This window comes from Ornithorhynchus anatinus, chromosome 20 (genome assembly GCF_004115215.2).
Source record: "Ornithorhynchus anatinus isolate Pmale09 chromosome 20, mOrnAna1.pri.v4, whole genome shotgun sequence".
NCBI lineage: Eukaryota > Metazoa > Chordata > Mammalia > Monotremata > Ornithorhynchidae > Ornithorhynchus > Ornithorhynchus anatinus.
In genome coordinates, this window is record NC_041747.1 from 9,407,196 (window position 1) to 9,420,107 (window position 12,912).

The 12,912-nt window shown below is 43.7% G+C and overlaps 1 protein-coding gene across 9 annotated transcripts in view; it reads right to left on the reverse strand.

Moving 5' to 3' along the window:
* The window catches only part of LRCH1 (leucine rich repeats and calponin homology domain containing 1), a 131,928-nt gene that overhangs the window by 23,515 nt on the left and 95,501 nt on the right, over positions 1–12,912 (reverse strand). For 6 of the 9 annotated variants that reach the window (XM_007668615.4, XM_007668619.4, XM_007668610.4 and 3 more), the window contains exons 10-16: positions 10,902–10,969; positions 8,722–8,808; positions 6,232–6,321; positions 6,089–6,125; positions 4,980–5,096; positions 2,412–2,456; positions 1,352–1,424 (exon numbers count right to left, since the gene is read on the reverse strand). In XM_007668615.4, the coding sequence (XP_007666805.2) occupies positions 1,352–1,424; positions 2,412–2,456; positions 4,980–5,096; positions 6,089–6,125; positions 6,232–6,321; positions 8,722–8,808; positions 10,902–10,969 (517 nt within the window). The remainder of the gene's footprint in view (positions 1–1,351; positions 1,425–2,411; positions 2,457–4,979; positions 5,097–6,088; positions 6,126–6,231; positions 6,322–8,721; positions 8,809–10,901; positions 10,970–12,912) is intronic. The other 3 variants (XM_007668613.4, XM_007668617.4, XM_007668614.4) reach the window with 2 other exon arrangements.

Below are 12,912 nucleotides of genomic sequence, written 5' to 3' on the forward strand. Positions count from 1 at the left end.
CCCCAAGGGACCCGACAGCTGCGCCAGAGCCCAGGACGGCGGTGGGGGCTGCCAATCGAATGGCAACACCAGGACTTCAAGACACACAGAACTGGGGGAAACTGGTAACTCCCGACACCCATGCTTGAGGCTGTGGTGCCAGGCTTAACAGCCTGACAACATCCCCTCTGACAAGAATTCTAGGAATAGCTGATTCTTGTCTAACACTTGTCTTAGATTGTGATTCCCACCTGTATATTCTCCCCCAGTGCTTAGTACACTGCTCCGTAAACAGCCCTTAATATTACTACTGCTGCTAATTATATTTAAGGGCCATGTACTAAGAGAGGAGTTCTCTGTAGTGGATAAGAACTATCATCACAAACCTTATTTTACTTCTCTCTGAAAGTATAAATATTTGACACCGACCAGAGGAAATGAAGCTAGGGAAATAAGGAAACAGCGAAGTTGCTACAATCGATAGCAACTCAGGCATTCTCTTCCCTATCATAGTTCATTCTGCAGCTCAATGCACACAATAGAGAGGAGAATAAATAGGTAGAGGAACTAGACCGGCAAGCCTACCTTCTGACACTGTTCCTCTCGGGGTGGTGGGCTGGTTTTGGGGTCTATAGTCCTAGTTTCCAGAACTCCTAGGGCTGCCTGACCAAATCAAGGTGGACTGGGAACTCACAATGGAGCTTTCATTCTGAGCCCTCCTGCACTGCTGCCTCCGGACCCACGTGGGCTCCTGTTGGGTTGGTTGTTTTGGGGACTGGAGATTTCAGTTGGAGGTGGAGAGCGTGAGGGGAGGGTGGGAAGGTGAGTTAGTCCCATATCCTCCAAATGATCTTTCTACTGGACAGAAGGACCAGCCCAAGAATTGTATATGCCAACTCCTTACTCCTGACCCAACCACCGAGTTACAGTGGTCTGTGCTCAACAAATGCTACCATATGAATTTACCTCCGTGGAAATCACTGAATGGGAGATACTCGAACGGAAGCAGATCCCAAGTGCTATCTGGGAGTTCGGAGATGAGAGGCTCAGTCTGGAAATGCTAAATAGGCAAATTCAAAATCTGGTGAGTGGTCTCTTGATCACTATAATACAGGGAGATCCAATCCCCCTAAGGGAAAGTTTGCAGGGACTTTCTACCCCACAGAATCCTGCCATCAAGGATTGCGCTAGTTCAAAGGGAGGTGATTTCAGAGGGCATGACTTGAAGAGTAAGAAGCATACTGAAATCTCAGCAACACTGTTTAAGCTCAAGATACTTGTCTGACATGTAAATCAACCCACGAGTAGGGGTCTGGATGAACATAGGTTCAGTTCCGCAGGGAGCGCAGTCTCACCACTGTTTTAAACTTACCCGATCGGGGCTTCAGGCCAAAAGGAGCTGTGTTGTTGGCAGTAGGTGAGCCTGCAGAGAGTTTCTCTTTATCCTGTGGGGTCGCAAAGAAGACAAAGAGCACGAATCAATCATGGCAAAGCATGGCTAGGTCATGGAAATACAAACACACATCACTGCTATCCCAGCTTTCATGAACATTGCCACTGAACTAGGACACACTAAGATAATGGAAAAAAGATTCTGGAAAAAAGAAGTAGAGAAGCAGCATGGCCTAGTGGATAGAGCACGAGTCAGAGTCAGAAGGACCTGGGTTCTAACTCCACTTGTGTGCTGTGTGACCTTGGCCACGCCACTTCACTTCTTTGTGCCTGTAACCTCATCCGAAAAATGGGGATTAAGATTGTGAGCCAGCCCTACATGGGCCAGGGACTGTGTCCAACCTGTTTAGGTTGTACCTACCCCCACGCTTAGTACAATGACAGCCACACAGTAAGCACTTAACTAATACCATGGACAAAAAGCTTTCTCATCAAGGAGGATTTTAAAGTGGTTTGAAAATAATGGTTTTACTTTCTTACTGATCAATTCTTTTAAGTACCTTGCTTTACCCATCGCGAAAATCTCGACTACAGGAATTAAAAATAAAAAGCAGAACCTCCGCTTAGTGAGGAAACAGTAAAAGGAGAACCCCTGTCTCATACAACATTTGTGACCACAGAACACCCCAACGGACAGTTTCATAAAATACTTCTCCAGAAAACAACCGTTACAAAGCCTCTAACAAACACTGTGTCACTTGTGCTGTTTTTCTTCTCTGCCTTGCCATATGGTGACAAATGATATGAATAATGCTTCTTTATAAAAACATCCTTGAGCTTCTTTCAAGATTATGGATTCTGACAAATTGAACATTAATGAGGAATATGACCAGATGAGGAATGCAGTAGCAAATCCGTTCGAGAGAGGTCTCCCCAGAAAGCTTGCAACAGTCAGTCAGCTGATGCATTCGGCAACTACAGAAAGTTTAAAAGGATCTATTTTTCAAAAGAACACCAATCTTCTCTCGCTGGCAACTCACCTCGGTCTGAGTACACCAGCTCCTTGAAGTCAGATCGGGCTGCATCTTAAAGTGAAAATCATAGGGTGCAGTAAGTATTCTGGACCCTCTGTGTGGCCAATGTTTCCAAGAACAAAGGCCACGCCTCTGGGTGGCCCGTTCACCCAATCACACAAATGGACGGGATGCTTGCACTCCAGCCCACAGCAGAGGATGAATAAAAGCAAAACTACAGCACATGGAGGGAGACCAGGATTGTTTCTGCTAAACAAAATGCAAAGTCTTTTGCCATAAATTCATTTCCTTTTCAATAAATGGAGAAAGATAAACGGGCAAAAACTTTGCTGTGCTTCTGCTGGGCAACCCCCACAGTCACAGAGCCATGCTACTATTGAACTACTTATTCTCCTTTCCTCCTCCTCTGTCCCTGCGATAAACCTGTGCATTAGCAACGAGTTTCGTCCAAGATCAACAGCAGGTGGCAGGGCTAGCATGGTCTGGAACTCATTTATGCAGTGTCATTCATCATCATCATCATCATCAACGCTGCAAAACCACAGAACCATCTGACCCCCAGACCCAAGCAAAAATACCCTTGAGGAAAGCAGTCATTAAGGCTTTCTCTACAGTCTGATGCAAGTTTGTTTCAGGTCCATGGCACGTCCAGTCTGACCGCCCACGGCAGACTGTGACCAGGGAAACAGCGATTTATACGCCACTGTCCCAGACACCGGCAAACTCTTATGGAGAAGAGAGGAAGGGGGATATTTTTTTTTCCCAAAATGAAAATTAAATTGAGGGAATTTTCCCTACAGGAGCAAATTTCTTCAAAGGACTTTCTCAGGAGAATGGCAGTCTGGGTTGAAAATCCCAAGAATTCTTTTAAATTGAGGGTAAATACACATAGCACTGGTTCCACACAGAGAAACCAGAGAGCAGGTCAGCTCCATTCAGTCCCTGGCCACTGCTGTGCCAGAGACATAGCCTACATTTTCCTTGGGGACCATGGGAGCCATGCAGCTGAAAACATTATTTGTAAGGGTGCTAAGCCTGACATACTCACTAGGGCTCACCCACCTCTCACACAAGCTGACCAAAGTACCAGATCTTCTAAATGGTCTTGGACCTGAGGACCTTAGTCTGCATGGTTCGAGGCATTGGAATTCATTATTGATAAGCACCATTCTTACTGTATTTAACGACACTCACAAATTAAAGTTAACTTAGAGTAGGGCTTTGTTTTTCCTCTACAATTTAGGAAAGTTGCACACTCTCGAGTTCGAGTCAGTCTGAGGGACTTGACAGCCACAATCGTGACTGAGTTAGGGAGTAGCAGCTCAATGTCTTTCAGAGCCCTTTTTCTTCAGTTCCTACTACCAGATTATTTTCCAATATGCTTCTCGAGTTGAACACTTTCATGTACTTCTAATTCAGAACATTGGAGATTTTTCTTTCTGGCAACATCGACCTTTACCAAAGATGAGGGCAGAAGCAGACACAGTGGGGAATTCAGGAAAAGCCCCAACTTGAATGCCTGAAATTCTTCAGGATCCCTTCCTATTTCTCACTGGGGAAGTTCTGTGGGAGGGGATGGGAAAAAAGGTTGGGAAATCTGTGTTCAGGTTACGAGAGGGATCCAGGACCTTTTTCTTCACACAAAAGTTCTGATTCTTTGACTATTTTTGAATTTACTGTAGTCCCATAGAAATGAAACTTTTCCTCTTTCATCATACTTTAGATGATGTGATTCAAAATCGTAAATTTTCAGTTTAATCCAATAGACCAAAAATTTTACAACCCTAAAACAATTTTCCTACCCTAAAAACAAACCCCCAAAAAACCCATTTACCTTCTAGCGAACCATTTCTTATAATGGTACAGCTTTGTTCAAGTAATAACCTACAAAACTAACTCTTGAGACAGGAAGTGGGAATTTTGTGCCCTTAGAAATTAAAAGCTTCGGAAGCTGTGCACATTTCTCCTCGGTAAATCAAAACAAAAAAAGAGGCAAGCCAAAGCTAAAACCTCCCTGGAATTTTAAGAATCGGGAAACATAGTCCTAACTATGGTTATTCCAGAAGGTTCATCTGCCCCTCTACAGCAATTGAAGCTTGTCCCCCAGTTATCCCACTTCTTAGCAGATAAACGGTCCCAGTGAGAGCCATGGCTCACAACTAAGGCAACAACTCCCCAATGTCAGGTCCGGCTCCATTACTCATTCAAACGTCTACCCCATCGTAGCTGACATTGGGTCTTCTCTTCATGACGGCATTCCGACGGCCCAGAAAGGTGAGGAGAGTTGGCAGTGGGAAGCTGCCAAATATGTGATGGAATGGAGACGATCTAAATTCATAAAGATCTAAACTGGAATCGAGTGACAGTCACCCTGTTTTTCTCTCCACCTTCTTCCTCCCCATTCCTCTTCCCACCCCAATGTTCCAGATGTTTAATGTTTAGTTCAAGAGGAATAGCAGTGTCACAGAGATATTTTAGAGCCTGTTCTAAATTCCCTGCAAAGATCTTTTTGAACATCACCCAAACTATCATTTCAAGGGGTTGTGGGGGTAGGGGAGAAAAAGGCACTCCTACCTGACTGAAGGACTGATTTTCACACTGTTCACATGTACTTGTGGTTTCGGATTTGGTTTTCTCTAGGAGCAGTTCTCTTCTTGTCAGAATTTCTAATTCTTCTTCTGCATTTTCATCCTACAATTCATTTTTTATTAAAGAAAACAGCTGGTAACTTTGTGAAAATATGTTACTCAAAATACCGTGGGACCTAGTCTGGATCCACAATGGAAAAGAATACCAAGCAGAAACTAGTGGCTTCACAGTCCAAATCATAAAACACACTGCTCTCTTCCCTCATCCATTCCTCACTCTTCCCCCTTTTTCTACTACCCCTTTCGCCTTTAGAATAATCACCAGAATATGTGAATGGATAATTATCTAGCACGCATTGCCTCCTACCCTGTTGGCTGAGCTGACAGCAACCACTCCAAGGATACAGTGTCTATGTCTGAACATAGCAGCTGTTTAGCCATCCAAGAGAAATATCTGTCCTTGGCTACATACTCTACATACCCTGATCTCCCTGAGTCATGTTACCCTGATGCCCCTGGGCTGCAGGGCAGAATAAGGATGTTGGCACACAGGTCATCACCACTACAAATCAGCACAGCCTCTTTTTAAATTTCCTAAATTTCTGGGGAAGGCTGGCAGTCCTCTGTTGCAGGAGGTAAAATAGCCCTAGCTAATCCCTGTAAACCAGCTGAACCAGATCACTTTAAAAAAATAAAAATAAAGCAGATACTAAGAATGGGGCAGTCTTCAGGTGGGTACCTGGATTTGAAGATTTTCAGCCTAAATCAAAGCATCCTGTGTCTGAGTGTTCGTTATTGGGGCAGGTTCCAGGAATGGAAGGGTTGGGAGAAGGGAAAGGAGGAGAAGGGAGGAGTGGTCCAGAAACAGATTAGGAGGTGGATTATTTACAGTTTTAACTGTCTGTACCACTGCTTCCTACTAGGCCAGGCAACTGAGATTGAATAGCTTTTTTTTTTTTTTTAAAGGCCTTCACTGTGATAGGTCACCGCAGTAAAATCAACCCTCTGAAAAAAGTAGAAAAGAAGGCTTCTAACAAGGCAATTTTTTTTTCTTTCACTGATGGATGTTCCTTAATCAGAATTTTGGGGTTGTACCTGACATGTCGGAGAGGTCTCCAGTTGAATTTGACCACTGCAGTAAAACAAAGGGTGGGAGAGGAAAACAGAACATTTAAATTTAAAGCATAGAAAGTGGAACCAAAAAATTTCATTTTCTATTTGAAAAATGGAAAACACACTTCATTGTGGTGTCTTGTAACTCTAAGGGAGTTGCAGATTCCCTGGGATAGAGATTCACAGTACTTCTCTCCGTAATGTCAGTGCTTAATCTAAAAATTTGAAATAGAGGAAAAATAAGGCTTTTTAGGTAACTAAAGCTTTCAATTTTAACAAACCAAAAATCTTCAGTCCACACATCATAATTCTGTTTAATATCAACAGTGCTAAATGGTCTACACAATAAGTTTGAATAATTGGCTCCGTGGAACATATGAAACTAAGGCAGTCAGTACAGTTCACTCCCTGGAATCCAAGTGAATAATCAATCAGTCAATAGTATTGAGTGCTTTCTGCGAACAGAGCGCTGTACTAAAAGCTTGGGAAGGAACAGTACAACAGAGTTGGTAGACACGATCCTTGCCCATGCTTCATCTACAGGAGGTGACAGACATTCAAAAAATTAGGGATTGGAAAAATAGTAGAGTGTAAGGATATTTACATAGAACATAAAAAAGGCCTGGCTGAGTCAGTCCAACAGTTAACCTATTCTATATCTCCAGAGCAACATAAAAGGATCCTTGGTGTAAGAAGATAATTGCCTTCTGACATCTATCCTTCTAGTTAAGGATGTGTTAACATCCCTAACTCTCTCCCTTTAATTAACCAGCCTAGCCCATTATCCATCCATGTAAATTCTTCCTCAAAGCATTCTCAGCTTTAACTCTGCTCTCTAAAAACCACTTCCTTCCACAAATCTCCTTGAGCCGTGGATCTCACTGGCCTTCACAACTCCCTGACGTACTAAATAATTATAATAACAATTATGGTATTTGTTAAGCGCTTACTATGTGCCAAGCACTGTTCTAAACTCTGGGGTAGATACAAGGTAATCAGGTAATCACTTGGGGCTCACAGTCTTAATCCACATTTTACAGATGAGGAAACCGAAGCACAGAGAATTAAGTGGCTTGCCCAAGGCCATCTAAGGTGCCATTCACTCTTTTTGCCTAAAACCTTCCCCTTCAAGCTTCCCTCTAAGCTGTAGCCTGGAATGCCCTTTATTCAATCTATTTCCTCAACAATATGATGTTCAGCCTTAGGGGTATCAGTCAATTAATCCTAGTGGGAGGGAACCTGTCTAGCAACTCTGTTGTATGGTACTCTCCCAAAAGCCGAGGACACTGCTCTACACACAGTAAGCACTCAATAAAGACTGTGTGGAGAACACTATCCTAAGCACTTGGGAAGGTATAATAAAAGTAGACCTGATTTCTGCCCTCGAGGAGCTTACAATCTGCACCATCCTTCTGGAAAATAGTCGGGTCAATGAAAATGGCTCCCTGCCCGAGGACCTTCCGAGTGTAATGCTGACTGAATTACCAGCCACTGAGTGCCCAGAGGGTTCCTGGGAATGTTCCTGGGCAAACACACACTGCCTTTCAGGACACATACTCTATGCTTCTGCAATTGGTTTAGGTAATTGGGATTTCTCATTTTTAAATGCACATCTTCAGCTTCTACCAAATTCACCATTTTTCGCTGTTTTTAAGATATTACATGGTGAAACCCTATTCATGCAGTTCTAAAGAACATGGGCTTGGGAGTCAGAGGTTATGGATTTGAATCCCGGATCTGCCACTTGTCAGCTGTGTGACTGTGGGCAAGTCACCTAACTTCTCTGTGCCTCAGTGACCTCATCTGTAAAACGGGGATTACGACTGTGAGCCTCACGAGGGACCACCTGATTACTCTGTATCTACCCCAGCACTTAGAACAGTGCTCTGCACATAGTAAGCGCTTAACAAATACCAACATTATTATTATTATCCTGTGAGGGATCCAATCTTGATGAACCCCATGTTACAGAAAAGAAACTTATCTAAGCGCTCAGTACAGTGCTCTGCATACAATAAGCACTCAAATACCCCAGTGAATGATTGACTGACTGACTATCCAAGCACCTTGACTGGTAAGAACCCAGTCATTCCTTCCAACTGGGATCATATTCTAACCAGACCAATTGGCGTTGTCAGACAAACATGCCCTAATTTTCTGACACTGCTTAATCAAAAACACATAATTGAAACACACAGTATGAAAGAACCGGGTGTACTGACCACTTAGGCAAACAAAATATTCTCCTTACATAAATTTGAAGCCAGCTTGATAAAAGAATTGAATCTACAGAAATAAACACTAGTTTAAGAACCAGCATAAAAAGAATAACTGTCAGCAATTTGCAATAAAATAGGTGGGCAAACACCTCCCATTATAAAAGTTATTGTGAATTATGGACTCTGTTAATCGGGAAAGCACATCATCATCTTTGAAAAGCTAAAAGGAAAAATTATAACTGAGGGCTGCTTGTGAACTGCTTACTTTTTTAAGACAGAGAAAACTAAATAAGGAGAGTTGGGCATGTTTACTTTTAATATTCAAGAATCCCAATAATATACATATTTTAATCACGGCTTTCAGAGGGATCGAGGATCAAAGGAATATAAACATACCTGTTGGGATCTTGCAACAAATCGACGGCTTCTCTTAGTTGATCTATCATTGCTATGTCCATGTCCTTTTTATCTGATGAACTTGTTCTGCACCATAAAACCAGGCATGGAAAACAAAGAGGTTACTATGAGCAACAACCAATTACTTAAGATGAAGGCTTTCAAGTAGACATTCCAGGCACAAAAGTGACTTTGGGCCTCCTTCCAGCTGTTTTTGACCCAAGCTGTCTCCCTACAAAGAAAATCATGCTCTGCCAACAATCAGGAAAATCTCCTTGGCTCTAATGTGCACCTGGTGCAAAGATAAGAAACATGATAGTCAGGTAAGAGGAATTCTAGCCATTCCAACTGCACGGAATCCCCAGTTAGCATGCTGCTGACATCTTTCCACAGGGCATTTTAGATCTTGACAATTTCGCTTAATGGAAGCCTTTCCTGGAAGGGGCTGAAACTCCCTTTCTCGGGAAAAAAAAAAAAGACATGGCCTAAATCTTGTTTCACTTCCGTCCACACTCCCTTTCTGTCTCCTTTGTCACCTCCTCTTCCTCTCCTCACCCTCTGAGGGCATTCAGGATGCCTGAGTCAGGTCTGGCTCAGGCAGGCATCCACCCATCTCTCAATTCAACAATCTAAATCCAACTGCCCAGTTGTCCTTCGAAATATCTCCCCTAACCATAACTCATTTTAATGTCTGTTTCCCCCTTTAGACTGCGAGCTCCTTGTGGGCAGGGTTCGTGTCTACCAACTCTGTTATACTGTACTCTACCAAAGGCTTAATCTAGTGCTTTGTACACAGAAAACTCTCAATAAATATCATTGATTGATCAATCATATTTATTTAGTGCCTACGGCATGCACAGCAGTGTACTAAGCACTTGGGATAGTTCAACAAAATTAGTAGACATGATTCTCTGCTCTCAAAAGTTTACAATCTAGGTGTGGCAGGGGGGTCGGGGAGGAGGGGAACAGACACTAAAAGTAAGTTACCAATAGGAGGACAAAGGATAAATGGAAAAGCATATAATCTACTGCTTACAGGAACATAAGATATGCACACAAATGTTAACAGTGGTTGTGGGTTGGTATAGAAGTGCTGAGGTGAAAGTTGTGGGGACATATCTTGGGAAGAACAAACTATTCAGGAAGGCCTTCCGAGGAGGTGTGATTAAAAAAAGGCTTTAGAGATGAGGAGAGTTGTAGTCCATCGAATTTCAAGAGGGAGGGAGCTCCAGACAGGTGGGAGAAACAAGAATGAGGCAGTGACAGTGAGTAGATTAGCTTGAGAGGAACAAAGCATGCACGCTGGGGGGGTAGCAGGAGAGGAGAGGGGATAAGTGAGAGGGAGAGAATTGTTCAAGTGCCATGAAGCTGATGTTAACACTCCCACAACCCTTAATGACTCACATACTTGGACTTTCGGAATCATTTTTGACACTTGCCCCTCACTCATTCCCACATCTAAAATAATATAGACGAAGACATGCACATATCTGTAATTTACTTACATTAATGTCTGTCTCCCACTCTTGACTGTAAACTCATTGTGGTCAGGGAATGTGTCAGTTTACTGTACTCTCCCGAGCACTTAGCACAGTGCTCGGCACACAGGAAGCGCTCAGTAAATACAACTGAGTGACAAAGACCACACGGACACAACCAATGCACTAAAAGCCCTAACCATTAGCTCATTTTATCCTGGGCCCCAGTAGGAACAGAACAGACAGGAACAAGAGAGTGCGAGAATTGCCCCCGACACTTTAATCAATTCCTCTGCAATCCGTCAATCCATGGTATTTACTGAAGACTTGCCTGTGTTCACAGCACTGTACTGCTTGGGATAATAAGATTCAGTAGAGTTCATAGTACTAGTGACATTTGTTAAGCGCTTACTGTGTACAGAACACTGTACTAAGCATTGGGAGAGATTGGGAGAGAATACCTAGGTGTGACTAGGCACAGTCGCAGAGATGACAGCAATCCCAAATTCAGAAAAATTACCTGTGCCTCTCTTTTCAACTATAAACTTGGAGAATGCTACCTTATAGCAAATCCTCACAAATTCTTCTCCGAGACACTCTCCAACTGGAAGTAAAATGGGTAAGGATTCCCGACTAGGAATGATCCGGGCCAAAATGATCCAGCCAATAACTGCTTTCAAGCTTGCATAATTCAGAACTTACATTCTTTCTGTTTGCCAGTGGGCATCCTCTTCTATTCGTAACAATTCCTCACAGTCGTCTGTTCTGCCCTGTGGACAGAGATCACATGCAGGACCTGAGAAAGGCACTCTCCAGCAACCAGAATCAGTGCCTGGCCTGCCTCACGTACAAACTGGAGAGAGGGTAATCAAAGCAGGTTAAAAACCTATGCATTTCTCTTCCACGGTATCCTTCATCAGTTCTGAACCTGATTAGGCAGTGCTGCCTAACGGAAGGAGCGAGCACCTGGAGTCAGGAGACCTGGGTTTCTGCCAGGTCTGCCATTTGGCTGCTGTGTGACCTTGGCCAAGATGCTTAGATTCTCTGGGCCTCAATTTCCTCATCTGTAAAGTGGAGATAAAATACATTTTCTTCCTCCCAGTACCATGAGCCACATGTAAAACAGGGCCTGGTCCGATTTGATTTATCTTGTATCTATTACAGGGTTTAGTTTTGTGTCTGGCACACATTAAGCACTTCATACTATTATTATCATTGTTATTATTATTAGGCCCTTGTTATGAGAGAGAGAAAGAGACCAAGACCTCAAACTCACAAAAATCTGGCTAATAAATTCCTCAAATTCACTGTTGTTGTTTTTTCAAAATATACTCAACAGCTGAGCTAGTCCATAGAGAAGCTCCCTTTCCTCAGTGAGTTTAAGTGACTTCTTCCCTCTGTCGTTCCATGGGTTATCTCCCACCAAAATCTCCGCCTGCCAGGAAGGTCTGCAGCAATATGCCTGAAGGCTAAATCGGAAGCTGGCCTGGAATGGGTGTCCACTTTCCTGGAAGATGAAAGGACTGCCCATGTCAGGGTTTCTGGCACCCCATTAAATAGGCAAGGGAACACTAGCCAATCCTGGCCAGATGTACCACTGAGGAGTGTGCAGGCTTTTCCCTGGGTAGGTGGCCGGCAGCCCAAGGTCAATCTTTAGTTGAGAAAACAGCCCTTTTCTTTATCTGCTGACCTTTAACGGTGTGCAGGAAGCAGTAGACGTCATTGGAAACCTCCTCTGTTCATGCCAATGCACACTATTTTTCAAAAGGCATGAGCTCTGGTGCACTTCCATTTTCCTCGGGCATACACCCTTGCCTGTCAGAAACCACCTACAGAAACATCTGACTTTTATCTCTGCTTTTAAATTACAGCAGCTACAACCACTCACTCTCTCATTTGCATTTGAAACAGGAGGGCCACAAGAGTCAAACACCCAATTTATTCTTTCAGAACATAATGTGAGCTTGGTTGGCTCTCTGTAAAGTTATGCCACAGTAATTACTAAAGTACAAGTCCAGGGATGTCAACTCTGTGGAAATGAGAAAGGCAATTGTTCACCGTCCTGCCTCGCTCCTCAACTTTGGAAATGACAGCGGCAATAATAATGATGGTATTTGTGAAGCGCTTACTATGTGCCAAGGACTGTTCTAAGCGCTGGATATGAGGGGTAGTAGCTACCGGTACTGCTCCTTAGAGCTAGGTTTGGGGGGAGACCCCGCAGATGGAAGTGGAGCTGCCACTTTCTGCATCTGACCCTCCCACAATCAGTGGCTAGAACACCTCTCCCTCCCCTAACTGGCTCTACGGGTGTGAGGTTAGGGTATCCCCTCTAGATTACCTGCCAGTCCTCCCTGTTCTCCCAGGTCACCCACCACCCAGTACCCCCGCCTCTTCTTCATCTTCATCCTCTTCCGGCCCCTGCCTTTCCCTCCTGTCTGGACCCTGGATTTCTTTCTGGCTCCCGTCCCCTGGAAAACCCACCCACTCTTGAAGCTCTGTCCCAGTTCATGCCCGTAGTCACATAAAATGTTGGCACCGATGTTCGCGACTTCCTATAATTCCACAGGAAGAGAAGGGGCAATTGTGATTATATTCTATAAGAAACATGCTTAACTCAGTGGAATAAAAGATCCCGCCACGCTGATAGCTGCTAATCATTGTATCGCAAATTGTTTTATTCTTGTTCGCTAAATGTGTAATGCAAACCAGGGTC